Consider the following 22,979-nt stretch of genomic DNA (forward strand, 5'->3'; position numbering starts at 1 on the left):
AGCCTTGTGAATCCACTTGCTTGTAGTGGATGTCCATATGTGCATCCAACTTAATGTATAAGTTAATGATTCTGATATTTTTTCTTGTGAATATAAATGCATGTGCTGTTACAGGTGGGCTACACAAATGCTGGGAAAAGCACGCTTCTAAATCGTTTAAGTGGAGCTGATGTCCTTGCTGAGGATCGCTTGTTTGCTACTCTTGATCCTACTACAAGACGGATGGAGGTCAGGTTTGAAATGTACAGTACTGATAGCTTGAGAATATGTAATGCAGAGCCAATTTAAGTTTTGCCTTATTTCTTGATGATTAAGTTTCTAATATTGCAATGAATCAATTATCCCTAAAGCACACACACACACACACACACACACACACATGCACACGCATGCCCACGCATGCCATGCACGCGCACGCGCATGTGCACACAGACACGCTATACCAATAGCTTATAAGGGGAGGATCGCTTGTTTGGATCAAGATGGATGGAGGGCAGGTTTGAAATGTATTGTACTGATAGCTTGAGAATATGTAACGTCCCTTGCAGAGCCAATATAAGTTTTGCCTTATTTCTTGATGATTAAGTGTCTAACATTGCAATGAATCAATTATTCCTAAACAATTGTACAAATGGACACACACCACACACACACACACACGTTATACCTACGCTTTAGTAAGGGGATGTGGACTTCAATCAATAATGTTGCCAAATATCCTTATAATGAAAAGGATCAAGTTTATTATGGATTCTGAAATTCCGTTCCAAATAAGAAGTCTGGTATGATCACCGATCTGAGAATGAAAGGCTGTCTGATATATCTATGAACCAATCCTTGCTTAGTGCAAATACTATGGAATAGCTTGGCAATGTATCTTTGTATGTATTAAATATATGCAATCGCTGTCTCAGAATGATATCTTTGTGATTATGCAAGTATACATTTGTTGGAGACTATTGTCTTAGTCTGATCGCCTTCCCTGATCCTTATTCTTATGCTCATGCGATATCCTCTTGTTGCTGTGTCTGAATAATGTCCTTATGTTTGTGTGCCTTAGCCTTGCAAACGGGGTGGTGGAATACCACCTTTTCCTTGGCTATTAGTGGCTCTTCTTGAGCGCTCCTGAATCTGGAAGTAATGTAATTAAAACCAATCTGCATGCCTTCTTGAGAATTCCTGATCCTCCCCTTATACCCCTCGAATGGGCATGATGCGAAGAGTTGTATCTCCTACATACATGTCTTTTACAAACAACTTAATTAATCATATCTCTCACCCTATCCAGTCCTTAAGTAACAATATCACTAATGAACCAATTATCATTTGATCGAACTTAATATTCTTTTCTTGGCAGTGATAGATTTGTTTCTAATTGCTTGCAATGCCTTGGAACTGTGATATCTCCCTTGATTGAACTTAGGCCTTCCTTCTTGGTCAGCGATAACTTTATTTGATGTGTGTAATGCCCGTTGTTTGCCATGCCTTGGGCTGAAGGCATTGTTTGTGGTTGACTGGCTTTAGGAATTGAATGGGGACATTACAGAATATCATAATTTCTGGTAGGGATCTTCACAGTCAAATCAATATTTCAGCTACATGTAACAATGGAAATGAAAATATACCACACATTGTATGCAATATCTATAATAACTGCATATAGATATTACTTTCATTTATCTGATTTGATTGGAAGGTGGACTCTATCAAATTCAGAGAAATGGCTGTACAATGTCTTCTCCCTTGAAGTTATAAACCAGCATATGATATCTCACTTAAGTTTTGTTTTGTGTTTATATACACACTTAGCATTCTAGGAGTTAGAGCCCACATATGTCAACTTTTAGGTTCATACCATTTGATTCATTACCTACTTTTGGGTCTAAACTTAAAGTTTATATTTGTAGCTATGGTTTGAACTTTGTATCACAGAATAGCTAAATGTTTCAATTAAAACATTGTACTCTTTTGGAAGTGATCTTATTGTATTTGTTCTGAAAATCAGATCTGTGGTTTTTGATATGAAACAGCTAGCCAATGCCATGGAGTGCCTGCTCACTGACACTGTAGGGTTCATTCAAAAGCTTCCTACACAACTGGTAATCACTTTCTCTCTTTGTTACTGCATAAATAGTGTTTCTATGTTGCAATAAATGTTTTGAATTTCAATCTTCTCTAGAGACAAACATATGCATAGATATAATCCTAACGTATGGAATAGGTGTAAATCAAAGAGCCTAGGAGGCTAGGCTACATTGACATTTCAAAATGCATGCATCTTTTCATGTAATTACAAACAAGGATGAAAAATGGATTGCAAAATAGCATTCACTCTTTAATATATTGAATATCATTCCTCTCCAGAACTAATCCACTCTAAGAGTAAATTTTATGTTAAAATATTATTCATTTTCTTTTCTTTTTTAATTATTTGAGAAACTTTTCTTTTTAACCTTTTGTGAGAGAGTTCAAATTTTTGGACTTTAGTGGAAGCTAAAAGGCATACAAACTTATAGTAACATAAAAATTTGGGCATATTAAGGTAAGACTAGTCTTTTAGGTCAGCAGCAAATGAGACACCAATTTAGTGTTTGAGAACCATCTTTTGGACGGGAAACATCACATGAAATGGCATATTGTTATATATTTATACATTCTATGATGTTTTAGTTGTTTTTAGTTTGGCAAGATGCCACATGTTGAGTCAATGTCATCATTATGACTTAGTAGGTCAATCAAAGAACTGATAAACATTACCCATTCTCACCAAGTAACTCTTAACATAGTGACAAGGACCCCACCCTTCTTTGTGTACCTGTAGTTTTTGTCAATTATATTTATAAGTAATATAGCCATACCTTTATTCATTTACTCATGTATCTTGATTTGAAATGTTGTCCATTTCAATAAATGAACCAATAAGTTTGATCAATTCTGTGTTAATGTAATAGCTACGGTCGGATCCTTCATGCCGACATAGCACATGAAATGTGTGAATGGCCTATCAGCCTTACACATTTTATATGGTCAATATAATAACCATTAAGCGATTAATTAGGATGTGCAATATAATGATTGTTATGAACCAAACCGATTAGTGTCTTACCCATCACCCTTGAAGAAAGACATATTGGTTGATGTAGAGCCGACTCTTGGCAAGGAGACATGTTTGGTGTGGACGTGCTGTTTGAAGACACCCACGCATGGGTATATATGGATCGGTTATCCCTCTCCTCCATGCATCGATTAATATACAGTAGATTGTGCTCTCTCCATAAAGATCGGACATTGTTATCATATGCAGATCAGACTATCAGCAGATAGGATTATCATCTAGCCAGTTCATGAACAATTTTGTGCAAAGAAATTGATCTCATCTTCAGGCACACATTCTCATTCTGTGATCGGTATCTTCAGTCGGGCACATACAGATAGAAGATCGACCTTCATATATATTGCAGATCGAATTCAATCATCTTCAGTGAAATCATTTCTTTGGAGAGCAAATACACTACTTGGCTGATCAAACACATTCTTCATAGGTTGGAGACATTAATGCAGTATGGACTGCATACACAGCTGTACATTGTAAATTGATCCAAGCATATAACTTTAAGGAGTGAAGAGATTCACATTGGCCTTTGTACTTGATCATTGTAGAAGCATCTTGGTGTTCATATTTGATACATATATATTAGAGACATAATTTCGTGCTCGGGGGAGACGAGAGCAGTATATCGTCTATGGGGGAGATCTCATGTGGTCTTTGCCAAACTTCCAATCTCAGGAAGTAGTGCATAACTCCCTCTGACACTGAATGATGAGCTTCTCTGCCCTAGTGAGAAATAAATCATCAACATAAAGGACCAAAGGTTGGAGTCTGCATCACTCTTGGTGAATCTGTAATGTCCCTTTCTGGTTTATGCCGATTTGAACCATAATTAATCTATTTCAAAGTACTGATGACTTAAACTATCTTAATTAAGAGTCAAGGCTATCTTAACATGAAGCAGATCTGTGATCTTCTTTCTTTAGTCTATCAAGTACTAGATAATTTAATCTTATTCCAGTTCGTCTATAAATCATTTACATATTTTTTTATTACTAGTTTAATGGATTATTATATGTTACTACAGAGTAGTTTCTAAAAGATATTACATTAATTATATTTGTTGTATTAATATCTGTTATTGTATAAATATCCTTATTAATAACTTTTATATTATTCCTTAGTGATATATATATGTATATATATATATATATATATATATGTTGACAATGATTTTAATATTTCCTAATAACCTATTATTATTACTACTGCTGCCTAAAATATTACTAGTGATGGATATATTCAGTGGCTGGTAGTGGGAGACAGATCTGACGCATGTCAGATCTGGTCTGCCACTTTCATGAACTTATGTATTCCTACAATACATATTTCAGACTGTTAATATTATTCTGCATAAAGAAATTATTGGGATTCATATACTAAACATAAATATTAATCACACCACCATGCATGCCATCGGAAATAAGCCTGTCCTGCCTGTGACATTAATATTAGTTCTGATCTGAATTGATAATAATTTCATTTTTATAAGCACCGATATATATATACCTATTTTTATGACTAGTGAGTACTATACGTTAAGATGTGTATTAATATTCACTAGACCACCATGAACATTACCTAACAATGGACTTTACCCAGTACCCAATGTTCATTAACTAATAGTAACAAGTATTAATGAGCTTTTACCCTTAATGCCGCCTATCCATATTAGTAATACAAACCTATCATAAATTATACCTATTATTTAATAGGGAGGAATTCTTACCTTGCAACCTGATTACCTTCTTTCTTTTCCCTGTAGTCCGCTTCTTTTCTTCTTAAACTTTAATCTCTATACATATCACTACCAAGGGAGGCTTGTCTCTTTGCAAATAGACACGTTGCCACCACCGGTCACATCTCTTTATTAACAAATTGCTTCTTTCTTGTAATTACCTCCTGTCTTAATGAATCACACCTCTTTGCAAATCGCACCACTTTAAAATTAATTTCTTTTTAAAGGGGTTGCTGATCACAATACAAACCACAAACTGCTGAAGGTATGTTCGATCTGTTGGAGATAATATTCAATCTGCTTGTGTGTATTCAAACTGCTATGAATGATATTTGATCTGCTGTAGATGGATATCGAACTGCTGAAGGTAAACATGGACTGCTGTAGATGATTCAATCTGCTTCACTATGTATTCATGCGATGCCACTGGAGAGAGGGAGACAAACTATATATATATCCATACATGTGTGCATCCAATCAACACATCTATTCCAAGCAACATGACTTCTATCAAAAGTCGGCTCTACTCCAATCATCACTTATTCTCCAAGGGTCTAGTTAATGCCAAATAACATGTCTTCATTAAGGATCGGGTTTATTTGCAAACAGCACGATTTTCCCAAAGGTGGCGAACTTAACGAGTAGTTATATTTCCTTAACAAATCATTTAATCTATCTTGTTCCTCCGCTTGTCATAAACATCACATTTCCTTGCAGCTTTACTCGTCCCAATTCTTTGCAATAAAATATACTATTTACATGGCCACAAAAATTACTTGTAGATAGCTATTTGCTATATTCCACGAGAAGTTAATAAACAACCTGGAGATCATTCTAGTGAATTAAACAGTTATAACGGCCTTCTTTTTTGAGTACCCCTATAATGGTGAATCCCCCTTCTATTGATGTCCACTTCCTCTTAATATGTTGTGGAATGTTTTTCATCAATAGACGTGTCTTTTAATACTATCGGTTGCTTCCTTTTCATTATAATCATTTCTCCCTAATTCGTTCTTAGACAATTAACAAGTCTGTATAATATATTAGTGATAAGATAATATATCCCAAATATATTAATAATTGATAATAATTACTCTTAATTAATATAAAATTATTAATTAAATAATTACTGTTAATATTGTATCAGAATTAGTTTATTATTTTATTTAATTATTTATTTTAAATATATAGATGGTGTTTACGTTTAGGAATATGTTTATAATTTATAATAATATATAAATTATGTTTATAATATGATATTAATTTAATAATAATAATAAAATTAAATAATCGTTTGTTGTAAATTATTATAATAATTACTAATAATAACTGCTTGATTTAAGATATATATATAACGATCATGGAGGGGATATGACAGACTGGCTTAATCCTCAGTTCATTCTCGAACTACGTTTCGAATTTCGTCCAATTCTGGGTTCGTTTGCTATGCCTTTCCTTCAATTTCAGGTTTTAAAACCCAGACTGCAGGTGGAGAATTTTCTTCAAACTGCAAGTTTTAATGATATTCATTGTTATGGTCTTTGTAGGGGAATTTTTGATCAATTACATGTGCACTTTTATTTTAAATATGTCACTTGTAATTTATTTTAAGTTTCCCCTTTAATGTTTTTATCTTTTTATTGTTTTTGGGTCATTTTTAGTTAAAATAGGGATTTTTTGGCTCAACTGCAAGTAAACTTGCAGTTTGTTCAAAAAACCCCTACTTTAATGGTTTTCATATGTAATAGGGATTTTAAATCCCCATTACATATGTGCAAGTGTTTCTAACTTGTTGTAGGGATTTTATTTCCCTTTTACAAGTATTTTAAACTTGCAGTTTGCTCCAAAACACCCAATTTTGCCTTGCAAATGCATTTTTGACAATTTTAAACTTGTCATTTGTCCAAAAAAACCCAATTTTGGCTTGATAAGTGAAAAAAGTGAAAAATTAAACTTGCTATTTGTCTTTAAAAACCTGATTTTGGCATGTAAATGAAAAAGTGAAAATAAAATTTGTTATTTTCTCTCTAAAACCCGATTTGCTTCATTTTGGGCAATTCGAACTTGTCATGTGTCTCCCAAAACTCAATTTGCATGAAAAATCGATTTGTTGAAGATTTCAAAGCAATTTTTTGTGGAGATTTTTTAGGGAGGAAAGCCGTTTTTACTTCTACCCTATTTTCATGCAATCATCAACATCTTTCATGCCAAATGGAGGTTATATTGACTGGTTTTTGGAGCTAAATCAGCAAAAACGTGGTTCTTTTAACCCACATTTTGGGCGCTTTTTACTTCATAAATTTGCAGTCTCCTTAAGCGTTTTGCCTTTCTCTACCTAGGCGTGGAGGGTGAGAGGATTTTCGCACCATTTGATGATGCCGTTGGAGTTTATAATGGTGGCCATGTGATTCCCTTTGGCCATGTTTTCAACCTTTGGCAGCGTTTTCAATCATTTGGCATCATTGCTTCTTCTTCTACCTTAGGCGTTTTGCTCTAATAAACTTGGCTGCACACTCTCATTGGCATTTTGGTCCTCCAAGTTTAAGATTGCTGCTATATTTGGGGCATTTTTTACAAAAAACGTGATAAGGGTTTGACATTCCGGATTGCTCCTTTTCACCGGTTTTGCTTCTTCATTTCAAGAATTGTTGCATTATTGGAGAAGCATTTTGCTTTTTTTCAAGAAAGGTATGTTCTCTTTCCTTTCTTCCCTTCATTTTATTATTTTCTTGTTTTCTTTATTTTTCGTTATTAGTTGCATTTTTGGCATGTAATGTTCTTCCCCCAAAAATTTGGTTTTTGTGAAAGAAATCTTCCCCTTGAAATGCAATTGTTGAATTGCATTGTTCTTCTCAAAATTCCCTCTTAACTTGTATTCGGGATTTTTAATCTCGATTACAAGTTCGCTGGAAATTCTTGTTCTTCCCCTACGGTTAAGGAATTTAATCATTTTTGGTTAAAATTCCAAGCTTGAAAAGTGTGAAATACCCCTCCCTTGCAAATTCGGGTTTTAAAAACCGGATTACATGTTGAAAAGTTCTTCCCTTTTTCATGAAAATGCCTTTCCCAGATATTCCCATTTCTATCCATTCATGTTCCCCATATCCGTACTTTCCATTTCCATCATTTCTCGCAAGTCAAAATCTCATTTTTCGTCCATTTCTCCATTTTCAAATTTACAAGTGTACTTGTATTCAGGTTTTAAAACCCCGATAGCATGTATGTCCTTTCCAACTTGTATACTTGCGAAAATCCTCCCAAGATCTGAAATTGGTCAAAGTCAAGATTTTCCCATTTCTACATATCTCCCCTCTTCCTCTCACAAAACCGTGAAATTTAGAAATCAAAGTTTTACCCATTTGAAGAAGGAAGAATGATATTTGCAGTTGACTATGATGTTGCCTTAACTCTTTTAAGTCTTCATCACAGCATTTCAGGTTCACAATCAATGTCAAATTTGCCGGCATCTCCAACTCCAAAGAAAATGAAATACAAATATGACAAATACCAGAATGAGGTTGCACCTTCCCAGGTTTCTTCTCCTTTGGATTGCATCAGGGACACGGAAATAGGGCACGTTGATATGGCAGAATTCATCAATAGGGTAGAAGATCCACAGGATAACAACTTGCAGCGGCTGTTGGACAGCCATATCCATCATGCATCTTCCTTCCCAGTGGCTGTCCTAGAACCTGAGTTCGTTCTTGCATGCACCCATCATTTTGATAAAGAGTCAAAAGTCATAAAAAATGATGATGGTGAAGCTATAATTCGTCTTGATGCAGATACAATCGAGAAGGTCTTCAAAATACCTCCTGCACCTGTTTATATCGAAATCACCAAAGAAAGTGCAGCAGAGTATTATGTGAAAAGGGAAAAAGATTGCAAGCGACACATCAATAGGTGGATCCAAGAGCCACGTCCTTCCTTCTCAAGATGGGCAAAGTTGTACCGTTGTGATTTCAAGTGGGAGATAGGAGACACCATCACTCTTCTTAGCAAGATGTTGGGCCTTGAGCACTCCAATGTCTTTGAGCCATGGATGTATCAATTCATTATGTTCATACGGCAGTCGCATCACATTTCATGGGGTGAAATCATCAACGATGCTTTGTGCGAACAACTTGCAGCAGTTCCTACCACTATGACCTTCTTCATGAATTCTTATTTGGTATATTTAGCAGTGTCACTTAGACACTTTCCAGGTCTTTCTACCAAGGGTGATCGCTCGCTTATACCAGTTTGGGAATATTATGACCAGTTGCCATTGAAACCTAGCAGACTACATTTTAGAAGAGTCCAAGATGCATTCTTTGGATATTTCATGTGTCAGTTTGACGTGGATCTCAGAAACAAAAGAGTATCAGATGAGGCATGGGTCAAGGTGTCTGAGTATGGGTGTTTATTCCTACAATTTCCCACCTTCACCTATATGAGGATTGGATGCTATGATGGTCAGCCATACATGCTTCCAAGATACCCAACCGATAAGATAATTCTTATGGAGTTGGGAAGACAGATCATGGTTGTTCATACTTTTCAGTCTGTTAGACACAAGGTTGGAATGGGGATCTCTAGCACAAACCCATTGAAAATTGGTCAATACTCCCTTGTCACATCTGTGAAGGCTAAGGCCATGGAGACTGAATTGCAGGAAATCAAGCTTAAGAGGTTCAAACCTAGAGCTGATTTTGATTATAGAGGTATGAAGGAGAAGATCAAGAAATCCTTTGTGCATGTTCATCGCATTGAAGACATCTGGGTAGATCTCCGCACGGAAGCCGAAGTTCTGAAGATGGATTACTGCAGGCTCACTGTTGAGCAAGTTGTTGACTTGAACTTGGCGGATATTCCACAAGGGATGATCGACGTGCATATACTTGATCCTGAATACACTTCACGAAGGGTTGAGGAAGCTCCACTTCCTTTCATCCAATGGTCACACAAGGAGTGCGTCTCCATCCTTGACAGATTTCAAACTATCTTGGCCAACACTAACGCATGGCTGAAAAGTAATGCTGTTAGACTTATCAAAATCAAGGTTGGTAAAGAAGATGGTTCTACAGGGCCTCTTGGACGGAAGTCTGAGATTCAGATTGATAACAAGGAGGGTGCTTCATCTTCAGGCACAAGGATCAAGTTACGAGTTAGTCGTGCAGTAGTGCTTCCTCCTGAGGAGATGACTACTCGTGGGAAGGAGAAATCACGGTTCCATGTTCGGGTGATCGATCTGGATAATCCAAAAGAGGGGCAGCAATTTGACGACGCGCCTAAGTCTCCAGTTTCAAACTCGCCTCACGAGGTCATTCCTACAATTTCCATTGAGACGCCTCTTTCTCCTCTTGATTTGCTCATAGATGAGTCTCCTCAGAATGCAGTTCCCATTTCAACATACGAGCCTTCTCCTGATCGACAACGAGAAAGTGTGTTGAAAGTTCCTGAAGATAATCCCACTTGCATTCAGTTATCAGAAATTGATACTTCCACTTCTGGTTTTGAAGAATTCATGAGGCAATCTTCATGTCCATTGGTAACTGAGCAAACCGTGGTTGCTATTCAAACAGATATTCCTCCCAGGGTGACCATGGTAATTCAAACAGAAACTGCTTCTCCTTTGCCTACGGCTGCTACTGGAAGTGAGTTGATGACTTTGCCTCCATGGCTTAGTTCTTTTACCCCGAAAAGGAAGAAGCAAGAGATCTCACCTGATGCCTTTGACTACCAGTAGCTCAAACAGTCCAGATCCAAAGTTGCTAAGAAGGCAAAGACTATCTCTAGGGTAACTATTGATAGCAACAAGATGAAAGTAGCTGAAATTGTGGAACCTATTGCAGATAAACCACTTGATGAAATGTCAGCTGCTGATTATAAGGTTACAAGGGTAGAATTGGGCAAGCAAACACATGAGGTCATTAAACATGATGCTCAGTTTTCTTTTGCTTCACTAGTGCAAAGGTGTGACGATCTTCTTGCGAAGAAAGACAAGCTAGAAGAAGAAAACCGACAACTCATGGCAGCCATTCATAAAATCACAAAACCTGCTGCTGAAGGGAGTAACTCCATAGGTTCTTCTGGTTCCCAAGAATCGATTCGTGGAGTGGAAAGGTCTGCTCAGAAAGTACAAGCACTGGATTCTTGGGTTGATGAGCTTCATGATCAATGTGTACAAGTGGTAAAAGACATTTTTCAAATAATGTCTAAGTTGGAAACCATTGAGGAGAAACTAGATAAGACTTCTAACACTTTCAAAAAGAATCTGGAAAGTGTTGAGAAAAGTCTGGCAATCTGGCATACCATGCCCCAACAACAGCTGAGTATTTTGCAGGAGCACGCCATCATCTCTTCCAGGGTCATGTACTTGGAATTTGAAGAACTCATTGAAAACAAGACCCTTGTTCTTAAATCCCTCATTGAGGAGATCAGTGATGCAAGGAGATTCCGGGATGAAGTCTATCGAGGTATTGTCTCACATTGTGAAAGGGCCTCTTGCAATATAGTAAGTCAGGATGGAGAGCTGATTCCAGAAGAAGAGGTTCTTGCTGATTTACAGATGAGGATTCATAATGAATGGAGGAGCGAACAATTCTTGGCAGCTTCAATTCAAGCATTGACGAAACACCAAGCCTTTTTGCATGAGATCCAGTCTATCCTGGATAAAGACAATTCCGCACTCCTCCGCTGTCACGACACTATTGTGAAGACTATGGTTGTTGCTAAGAACACCCATGAACCGAATCCCGAGGAACTACAAGCGAGCATCCAGAAATTTCAAGGATTCGTGTCTTCACAAAATGCAACTTAAGTGTTTTTCAACACTTAGTTGAAATTTCCCTCTTTTGTAATCTTTAGTTGTAATTTTGTTTTGACATGTTACATGTAAAAGTAATTTTTGTAAAATGCAAGTTACACATTACTTGCACTTTTGTAATTACATGTAAGGCAACTACAAGTTGTGTCCGATTAGGACTGTAGTTGGAATAAGTCTTAGTTAGTTAGAGTAACTCTTAGTTAGTTAATGAAGTCTCAGTTATTTATTGAACGAGTCTTGGTGGTTGAGAGAATCTCTCAAGTTAGTTAGGATCCTCCCACCTTTTTCTCAAGGATCCTCTTCTATAAATACTTGAGAGGTCCATTGTAAATATATCTTTTGGAAAGCAAGCAAAAACTCTGCCAAATTTACAGCAAGAAGTCTTTGAGCTTATGTATGTGGATTGAAAGTTTTTGAAGAATAATAAAGAAGGATTACTCAAGTTTTGAGTCTTTGAGCTACATGTTTGAGTTTGAATCTTTTTATTTCTTCTATGCAAAGTGTTTCTAAAGGAGCTTAGTCCAATCTGATTTGAAGTCTTTGAGCTGCAAGTAGAGAAAACTAATTAAAATAGGAAAATCTCTAGAAGGAGCAGCAAGTGTTTGAGCTTGCGTCTATTCTTGAGGAAAAATTACTATTTGATAAGAAATAGCAGCAAGTCTTTGAGCTTGCATTAGTTCTTGTCTTTGTGTTAAAAGAATAGATTATTCCAGTCTTTGAGCTGTTATCTTTTATTCATTGTAAAAATTTAGTATAGCAAAGGGTAGATAGGACTTCCAATAGTCAAGTCTTTGAGCTTGATATTGCTGTCCCATCCCGAAGGAAGTGACGGAAGTCTTTGCGCTTTCAGGAAACTTCATTTCCTTTCTCTCATTTCACTTGAAAGTAGTTACTGCTGTTCATTTTCAATCACTATCCTTTTCTGTCAAGAGAAAAGGATATTGTCTTTCTTGAAGAAAGAAGGAAGATTGTTGTCCCATCTTGTTTTTATTTCAATTTTAGTTAGATAGGGGGAGCCTTCCCTTAATTAGGAGAGTTTTTACTCGTGTGCTATGGTTGAAACCACAATTTTGTATATTTCCCCCAAGTGTACAAAATTTTCAACCAACAAGGTGATATCTATGGATAAGCCATAATGGTGGATATCACGTGAGGTGATATCTATGGATAATCCATAAATGGTGGATATCATGTGAGGTAATATCCATGGATAAGCCATGATGGTTGATATCACGGTGAGGTGATATCTATTCTTTCTTCATCCATGGGTGTAGCCATGATGGATGCACCCTCTGGAAGTAGCCATGGTGGATGTCACTTTGTGACTCAGATACCGAGAAGGATTCCTCCCTAGCTAAGAGGGAGTGTTAATGTAATAGCTACAGTCGTATCCTTCAAGCCGACGTAGCACATGAAAATGTGTGAATGGCCTATCGGCCTTACACATTTTATATGGTCAATATAATAACCATTAAGCGATTAATTAGGATGTGCAATATAATGATTGTTATGAACCAAACCGATTAGTGTCTTACCTATCACCCTTGAAGAAAGACATATCGGTTGATGTAGAGCCGACTCTTGACAAGGAGACATGTTGTTTGGTCTGGACATGTTGTTTGAAGACACCCACACATGGGTATATATGGATCGGTTATCCCTCTCCTCCATGCATCGATTAATATACAACAGATCGTACTCTCCCCATAAAGATTGGACACTGTTATCATATGCAGATGAGACTATCAACAAATAGGATTATCATCTGGCCAGTTCATGAACAATTTTGTGCAAAGAAATTGATCTCATTTTTCAGGCACACATTCTCATTCTGTGATCGGTATCTTCAGTCAGGCACATACAGATAGAAGATCGACCTTCATATATATTGCAGATCAAATTCAATCATCTTCAGCGAAATCATTCCTTTGGAGAGTGAATACATTACTTGGCTGATCAAACACATTCTTCATAGGTTGGAGACATTAATGCAGTACGGATTGTATACACAACTGTACATTGTAAATTGATCTGAACATATAACTTCAAGGAGTGAAGAGATTCACATTGGCCTTTGTACTTGATCATTGTAGAAGTATCATGCTGTTCATATTTGATACATATATATTAGAGACATAATTTCGTGCTTGGGGGAGATGAGAGCACTATATCGTCTATGGTAGGGACGAAAACAATGATCTGAATCATTGCCCGTGGTTAAACGAGCACATCCCTATGATTATTGTGCAAGGTCATCTTCTTGTGATCCTAGTATTGTAAGAAAATCAACATTCTAATCAATTAAATTTGACATAAGATGAGGATCCCATCCTTCTTTGGATATTTGCATTTTTGGTTGACTATATATTTATGTAATATAGCCACACCTTTATTCATTGAGGTCAATCGATGAATTGATAAACATTATCCACTCTCACAATAACTTTGACATAGGGATGGGGAATCCATCCTCCATGCTATTGGGTTTTATAGTGTTTAGTCATCAATTGGGAACTATTTTTTTAGTTCGGAACTTGTTGGGCCCAAATCTAGGTTTGGTTTGTACTTGGTCTAGATTTAGGGCCATTTCAATGGGGGGTTTTGCTGAAGTGCATGTGGACAACTGTAAATTTTTCATGAATGAACTTACACTAACCCATGAAGAATCTATAGAGAAATCATGTTCCTTGTGCCAAACCCTATTTATATTGCCTTTAATTGTTTTGAAAATATCTGACTTTTTTGGTCTTACATTTTCAAAAGGAAAAAGCAAAAGGGTGAAAAGTTAAAACCCTAGATGCAACAAAAGTCAGCCAACCTTAGAATCATGGGAAAAAGTACATATTGGGAAATAAATCTTGTAGGAAGACAATTCTGAACCTTTCAAACTCATTCACTTGTGAGAATTCAAATAGATACTTGTTTAAGCCATTTGAATAGAAAAATAATAGCACTGGGATGGTTAACTATGCTTGATCCATGGTTTCTTGCAATTTGTATGGGAAAAATAATATCTCGATTTCAAAATAATATTTGTTATGTTAATAGTAGTAATAAAAAAAAAATTATGTAAATTAATTTGAGTATTAATAATATATTAATCTTTTTTTTTTTTTTTGGAGAAACCTGAGTTTTTAGCTTGGTTTGGGCCAAGAGAGATCACTTACAAAGGATCTTTTGCCACTGGCCACTTTCGTGGGGACCTGTTGACGTGTATTTTGTACACAGCCTAACACAAAATAAAATACCCAAGGGTACCTTATCCTCTCTTGAATAAAGTTTCCGAATGCTGAAGATATCGCGAAAAGGATCAATCGGAGAAACTTCAAGGTTCTTGTATGTAGGGTCTCTATGTGTGGATAAGCTCCAGTGGTATGATGTGATTTGCTGGAATCACAAGGGGACTTACATTTGATGATTGGACTTCTGATTTGCCTTTGAATATTGCTGGAACACAGGATTTCACTAGCTTTGATTTGCAAAAAAAGGAAAAAAGACGAGGGCAAGGAGAGAATCTAATCCTAATACTAAGGAATGTAGGAGCAATGATTGATCTTTGATGAAATTCTAACTAAGTCTTGTTTTGACATCATAGGAACATCTCCACAAGGTTAGTGCGATCTTCGAAGGAAAGCTTTATGATGTTCAAATCATCACTGCAGGCATAGACACCATCAGGTTGATGCATATCGATGAAGAAGTGACAATTGAAGTTAAGCTTAAGCTGAATGATTCCAGTTGACTACGCAAGGCAAGTCTGTAATCAACAAACTGCTAGTAGTATGGATGTACGAATTCCACCATCAATCAAGCACATTTCTTCCACTCATCTAATAACATGAAATCAAATATGAGAAGTATAAAGACCATGCAAATTGTCGAATCGACCCATAAATTTCACCATTTCTTTAATGAAGTTACAAGTCTTTTACAACAACATCTTGGCAACAATCTTTGCCTTCTCTCTCTACTCTACTCTAGTTGCTTCCAACTATTCTCTAACTATCCTAACTATTTTCAACTCTCTAACTATTGCTAATTGCTAATCCCTACAAAATGAAATGCCAGGGGCTTATAGAGTGCCCTCAATACAATTCGATGGCTTAGATCAATTTGAGATCAATGGCCAAGATTCAACAATGAAAACCCTAATTAGGGTTTGTTACAACCATTACATAACATTTAATGCTCGGCCAATGATAAAATTGTATTGCTTGGACACATGTCCTCTCTGGAAAATTCCACCAATGGATAGCTGCGATAGGTACATCGGAGTTTGTGCCACCTTCCATGAGTTAGGTACATTGAATCTAGACATGCTGAGGTGGACCACACTGACTGGAGAAGTGATGACTAGGATGCCACCTCGTTTGACACTTGTAACTTGGTAAATATTCAACTTGGTGTTGTTGAGAAGCTAGCTTTAATTAATTCATCTGGAACTATCTACTTCTTCAACGAACCCTTGTTCTAACTTCTTGTGTCCTTGATGTGTAGGACGACTGTTGTACCTTGCCTTGAAACGCTGGATTGGAGGAGGCCGCCCTTGTCCTTGCTTGATCTTCCTTGAGGAGAACCTTCCGACTTGTAAATCCTTTGAGCTTGGGAGTCGCCATCTTGATACCTACACAACATTTCGAAATTAGTAACATGTTTTGCAACGTGGAAATATAAACTAGAAAGAGGATTTAAGTTTTAAATTAGGAAACCTCATGATAAATCTTTGAATTATCATTTCCTAAATTTAACTAAGCCACTTGAGATTGAAAATTCAAAATTCAAAATTGAGACTAGGAGAATCTCGCCATACCTCCACTTGGGAATTAACTCTAAGAAAAGATGCAAAATTAAGCAAGTTTGCTAGGCAAAATGTGGATCAAAGTCTTCAAAATGTGCTTCTTCTATCAACTTCACCACTTCTAGCCTTCAATGTCTTGAGGAAAATTCGCTCCACCTCTAGCCTTCAACTCGTACTCCTTCTTGGACCAGATTTCGCACTCCTTTATTGCTCCTTCAAAATCGCACTTGGACAAATGATTGAAAGATGGATTAACATGCTCAACACACCCCTCTTATATAGGCACTCATCTTGATAATTGCCCCTAGGCCGACTTGGAAAATAGGCCCAAAAAACAAATAAAATTTAATAAAAGAGGGGGCCGACCTTGCAAGATAATACCCCAAGCGCTCCCTTTTTTTTAAAAATTTAATTTAATAATAATTAATTAAATGCCTTTGTAATTAAAAACTTCGATTTTTTAAAGGCTTTAAATTAATTATTGAATGTCCATGCGCTATTTTTAAATACCAATTTAATTAAATATTTCACTTTTTTAGCGAATTTGGCATTTTAATGTAATTCGAAAATATTAGCGCCTAAGCATGGGAGGAATAAGGGACACTAACCACATCGCTCTGGTCCCTGGGAGAGGGACAGGAGCGCTCCTTCATTTTGGCCTTGTTTTTCATGTTTTTCACGTTCAGAGTCCTGTCTTAGACATCCAAAATAGCATTTTAATTGGGAATCTTGAGCTTAATTCGTCCCTTTTGTGGAAGGAGTGAGCTTTAAAGTACTTTCGCCCTGGTCCCTTGGTGAGGGACAGGAGCGAACTTGCCCTTTTCCTTGGGTCTTTGTCTCTTTAACCATCAATTTATATCGCAAGGCAAGTAACAATGTTATCCATTCATTCCATGCATACTTTACTCGTCCTTTACAATGCAAATTTGATATTTGTGTGAATATCGCCCTGGTCCCTTGGTGAGGGACAGGAGCGAACCTTTGTTCCTTGTGCTCATCCTTGTTTATATCAACTTGCAACTGTCTTCACGGTGTAAAATGATGTTCCTTACTCCCTTTTGAACACTTGAAATGTGAGTGGCAACTTAAACTTGGACACACTTGAACATTTCGCTCTGGTCCCTTGGTGAGGGACAGGAGCGAATTTGGGCATTTCCATCACCTTTGCGGTCTTTGATACTTTACTTTCTCTCCGAGGCGTTCCAAACATCATTGCCCCTTTGTGTCTTAGCTTGGAGTGATTTAAGCTTGGAGGGAATATTAAATAACCTTGAGTTCGCCCTGGTCCCTGGCTGAGGGACAGGAGCGAACTTTCACTTGTAGGCTCAATCATGCTTTGCTAACTTTTAAAACCATCTTCAATGGACCCGCTATGCTTCCCTTCACTCATCCTTGACATGTAATTTGCTTCATCTTGGCGAGAGATTTGTCTAAGGAAGAAATCGCTCTGGTCCCTGGGAGAGGGACAGGAGCGCCTAGGACAATATGGGCTTCACTTGGCGTTTTTGCAATCTTCAAATTATCTTCAACGGACTCGTTACGCCTCCTTTGCTTGCCTCAAACTTAACACTTACTCGATCTTCGCCCAAAACCTGTCTTATAGGGAAAATCGCTCTGGTCCCTGAGAGAGGGACGGGAGCTATCACTTAAATTCGCCCTGGTCCCTGGCAAAGGGACAGGAGCGATTTTGCTTCTAGGGTCAATTTTCCTCATGATTGCGCTTTCAAGTTATATTCAACTGAGAAAATGTATCTCCTTTGATCTTCTCAATTTGCGAAATCGTTCAAATCTTTCAAGGACAAGGCAATTTTGAATTTCAAGCTCCGGTCCTTCAGTGAGGGACAGGAGCGATTTTTGTCCTCCAGGCCCAAATGCTTCACTTTTCACCATGAAATGTCTTTGCTAGGGAAGATATCATCCTGCTTCATGCTATGAATAAAAGTTAATGTCCAAAAAAAGGTCTAAAATTGTGCATATAAAGAAAATCGCTCTGGTCCTTCAGTGAGGGATAGGAGCGAATTTGACCTTCTAGGCAAAAACTTCATCATTTCATTGCTTTTGATCAAGTCTGGATGCTCCATCATGCTCATTTTGCCCTTCACCATGCCTTTGATGTCTCAATTCGTCCAAACAAGGTCAGGAATGGCTCAAATAAGTATTATCGCCCTGGTCCCTTGGTGAGGGACAAGAGCGCTTCGCCTTGGTCCTCCTGGGAGGGACAGGAGCGAAATTCGCTCTGGATCCTCAGTGAAGGACAGGAGCGAAATTTGACTTTTCGAACTCTCTATCAGGACAATTTTAATGGAATATAACATTTCCTTCTATCTTTCTTCTTTCTTATACTTTAAGTTATATTCCATATATACTTTCAGGATGTTTGAGAGTGGTTTCAGACCTCCAGAAGTTATATTGCAAAATCTAGTTTTTGGAGGTTTTTCAGTTTCCAGACTTAGTCAAATTTCAGGATCAGGACATTCCAGACTTAGCCAAATTTCAGGATCAGGACATCACTCAAGCCGGACTTGCTTATCCATGTGATCACCTGGGCGACACTCAAAATGCAAAGGCTAGCTTACAAAACCCTAAAAACCTAAAAAGACAAACCCTAAAAAGCAAAAAAAAAGCAAGGGTCCCCATTTGCAATGGGGCGATGTGTGAAAACGTCACAACAGAACCATCTTTCCCAATTAACACAATTCACTTGTTCAAACCCGCGAGTTCAATGGCCTAGCGAGGGCCCACAACCTATGTCCACAACTGCCTTGCAAAGGCGCATGTTCTATGAGCACATCAACCCAGCGAAGGCACAAGGCCTGCGATCTTAGCAACCTGTTGGCATGCATTTTATCACCCACCGAACACATAATAAAATGCCTAAGGACACTCTACCCTCTCTTGAACAAAATCACTATGTATGCCAATATTGCGTGAAGACCATATGGAGACTCCAAGGTTTATATGTGCGAATTTGTGGCTTTACGTTGGATATAGCTTCCTTGGTGATGTTTGCTGAAATACAAGGGGGACTTGCGCTTAATTGATATCATTCACAAGTTAGGACTTAGATGGATTTGACAATGGATTTCATCTTTTTTTAGGATTTCAAAAGAAACTGAAAAAGGGGGTAGGGATTTAAAAGTTCTAATTTATTCCTAAGAATTCAAGAGACGGTGTTGACCAAGGCAAAATGAACCCTACTTTGGCTCGCCAATTTAAACAACTCAACAAAGCAGGTGCAATCTTCAAGGGTTTGTGCTTGTGATTTTCATATCCAATGTAAATACCATCAATTCGAACAATATCTACCTAGATTGAAGTTAAGCATCCACAAAAACAAGCTCAGACTAACTTTGCACGATAAATAGAAGTCATCTACTTATCAAAAGTATGAGCAAACAGATTTCACCATTAATCAACACTTATCAAATCTTGTATTCATCTAATAACTTAAAACAAATTCTATTCTATTTGTTGAAGAAGATAAAAACCATGCGAACTGCTTAGACAATATATATTTCAAAGCCCATAAGCACATCAGAAACTTTTATTATCAAAGCAGCCAATTGCAACAATTTGACAAAACCTGACACTCTCAAATGAGAGGAGGGAGTCTTCTATAGGCACCAGAAAAGAAATGAACGACCAAGATCAAACAAAGATCAAGGGCCCAAATTAAAGTATCAAAACCCTAATTAGGGTTTCCAAAATCCATCAAACTTAAGCAAATAAAAACAAGACAAGTGTCACTCGATGCTACTTTTGAGGAGGATGCGCCCACTTTCCTTTTCTAAGGCAATATATTCAATGAACTTGGATGCAAGAGGACGAACCTCTTCCATAGTGACATGTGGCAAGTTGCCAATTTTGTACTCAACCATGTCCAAATCATCAGCACACGTGGCCAAAGCACTCTCCCAATTAGCATCCTGTGCTAGAAAATTCCCATCAATGAACAAAAAACTTGATACTTTGGCCAAATTTTGCTTGAGAATTGGCCCCATGAAATCAAAGAAATTTTCTTGAATTTTGATCTTCAATTTTTCTGCCGGCATATCATTTTCTCTTACTATATTGTGCTTAAGCACCTCAACTGTCACAAGGAAAACCTTGTCTTGAATTCCTTTGACCACCTTTTCTACTTTAGCACAATCAACCTCTATCTTCTTTAGGTACTCAACTCTGGTCATTAGCGCGAAATACCAAGTGTTGAAATCATAAACATCTCCTACCTGAATCACACCTCCATGGACCAAATCCTGTTTGGGAAGTCCCCTCATCGCCTTCAAGCATGTAATTATTCTATTTTGGATATTCAAAAGAACTTCCCATGTTTTTGATATGTCTTGGATTCTACATAGAAAAGAAGATGTGGATTCATACATTGACATCAGGTTCTCAACTAGTATGGTAGCCTGCTCTGTTATGTCTGAAATCCACCCTTTAGTCTCTCCAAATGTAGTTTTCATATCCTTAAAATCTCTAACAAATTCTTGTGGAAGGACTAAAGGTGGGGGAATTGGCACCTCCTCTCGATCAATGGGATTGATCAGGTGTTGGACGTACCTCCTCAATTGTTCATTTTCATCTTTCAGTTTTTCTTTCTTTCCAATTTCCTTATTCAGTCTCTCCTTGATAGTCTTGACAGAATCATCGAACTCCTGGACCTCCTGTACTTTAGTTGTTCAACCCAAGTCAATGGTCATTATCCCATACTCTTTAGGAGTAATGTCCTCCTACGCTTTGTCGACCTTTGGAACCGCCACCTGAATGGATCTAAATCCTGCATTATTTCTCTGAATCAAGGAAAACTCCTTAGCTGATTTTCTTTCCACTGCTCTGCTTAATCCAGCTAAGAGGCCTGCTGTGTCTTCTTCTTGGTGTACTATAGGCGGCGTAGCCTTCATTCTATCTCTCAACCAATCAGGAATGGTTGATTGCTCCATGCCATCATTATTAGGATCATCCTCTATTCCCTTGAGTGCTGAAATCATGCCATCCAAAAACTCTCCTTTAGGCTTAGTGTTCTCCAACTCTACAACCTCAAGGCGAATGGGTTCCAAATTCTGCTCTTCAAAGATAGGAGAAGGAATACCTATCTCATTTTTTGGTTCATGTTCATCCATCGAAGGCTTGTCTGGAGCTATAGATGAGGCGCTAATGGTAGACTGAGCTTGATTCGACCTCTGTCGTTTGTTTACAATCTCCTCATCAACAACCTTCTTCCCTCTTGCCTTCGCTGAACTCCCTACTATTTCTTTTCTTTTCCTTGAACCCACACTTTCAAGACCCTTAGGACCATCAAATTATACGTGAGGGGCACATTTCTTGCCTTGAGCTCATTGGTTCTTTGGGCAACCCACCATTTGGGATGCTCAATCATTGGTCTCATCAAATAGCTTAAGTTTGCACTTGTAGAATCTGAGCAATCTATTGGGGAAAGAGGCTCATTCTTTAAATCTACATAATGTTGTTGCACATATTCATCGTCTTCTTCAATTTGATCAGCCACCCAGAAAACCTCAGATGATCGAATCAAACTCAGTGGTATATTGGACCATATCCTTTTTCTTACTTCAAAAGTGTCTGCAGCAATGGCCCAATAATCTTTGAGGTCTAACCTATGTTCATATCTTATTCCATTCACAAGTCCCATATGATGGAAGGGATCAAAGTAGGCCCTCAACTGAAATTGGATAAATGGGTACCACTAAATTTCTTTATCTGCATTTGTTGCGGCTTGAGTGGATGGGCAAGATTCTAACATTTTCCCAATATTGAGAGGAAAAGAAGCTCCTGTCTTTTGTTTGGCCCTCTGAACACTCATAAAAGTCTCAAGTTGCCCTAGGACTTCTAGCAATATCATCCTATTTGTAGGATATATATGGAGTTTGTAGGGGCAACTAGCGAACCCTTAGATTCGAAAATATGTGAATCTCGGATATTGGATATACCAATATCCAAACCGGCTAATCAATTCTTTGGATTCCTGTGACAATCTTTGGTGCATGCCCCCTTGTAGAGTCCTTGTAATGTACATGAGGAAGGCGTCATTGACCCTTTTGAAATGGTACTTCTCCTCCAAGTGTAATTGCAGGTAGCAATCATATACACTGAATTGATTCTCTTTATTCCTCACCTTCCTATACAAACCAGGCCCTTGTATCTATAGGTTCTTGCTAGTGAATAAATGATGTACGAGCTCATGTAAAATGACCTTGTTTTCTCCAAATTCCTAAGTTGCTCATCAAGATAATCACTTATGATTCTGGCCCAATCTATCATCTTAGCTCTAGCAATGATTTCATGGATGAAATAATACATCCAAGGCTCGAAAGGTGCACTTTGTTGGCTGCCATGAGTCTATTGAGCAACACGATGAGGTCTCCAAAATCCTCTTTCAAATATGGCCAGAGGAGCTTCTTAGGCATCTTGCCGGAATTCTGCCTTGGTTTTTCCTACCACAACTTGCTAATATTTCCTTCATATTCTTCAGCATTGTCCTCATACATTTTAGTGGTCTCTTCCT

General features: G+C 37.6%; 1 protein-coding gene across 1 annotated transcript in view; it reads left to right on the top strand.

The window, feature by feature from the left end:
* Positions 1 to 22,979, top strand: part of LOC131034467 (uncharacterized) — a 214,854-nt gene that overhangs the window by 107,534 nt on the left and 84,341 nt on the right. Inside the window, exons 7-8 of the mRNA XM_057965974.2 lie at positions 115 to 228; positions 2,031 to 2,099. Of these exons, the coding sequence (XP_057821957.2) occupies positions 115 to 228; positions 2,031 to 2,099 (183 nt within the window). The remainder of the gene's footprint in view (positions 1 to 114; positions 229 to 2,030; positions 2,100 to 22,979) is intronic.

The sequence above is a fragment of the Cryptomeria japonica genome, chromosome 9 (assembly GCF_030272615.1).
Source record: "Cryptomeria japonica chromosome 9, Sugi_1.0, whole genome shotgun sequence".
Classification (NCBI taxonomy): Eukaryota; Viridiplantae; Streptophyta; class Pinopsida; order Cupressales; family Cupressaceae; genus Cryptomeria; species Cryptomeria japonica.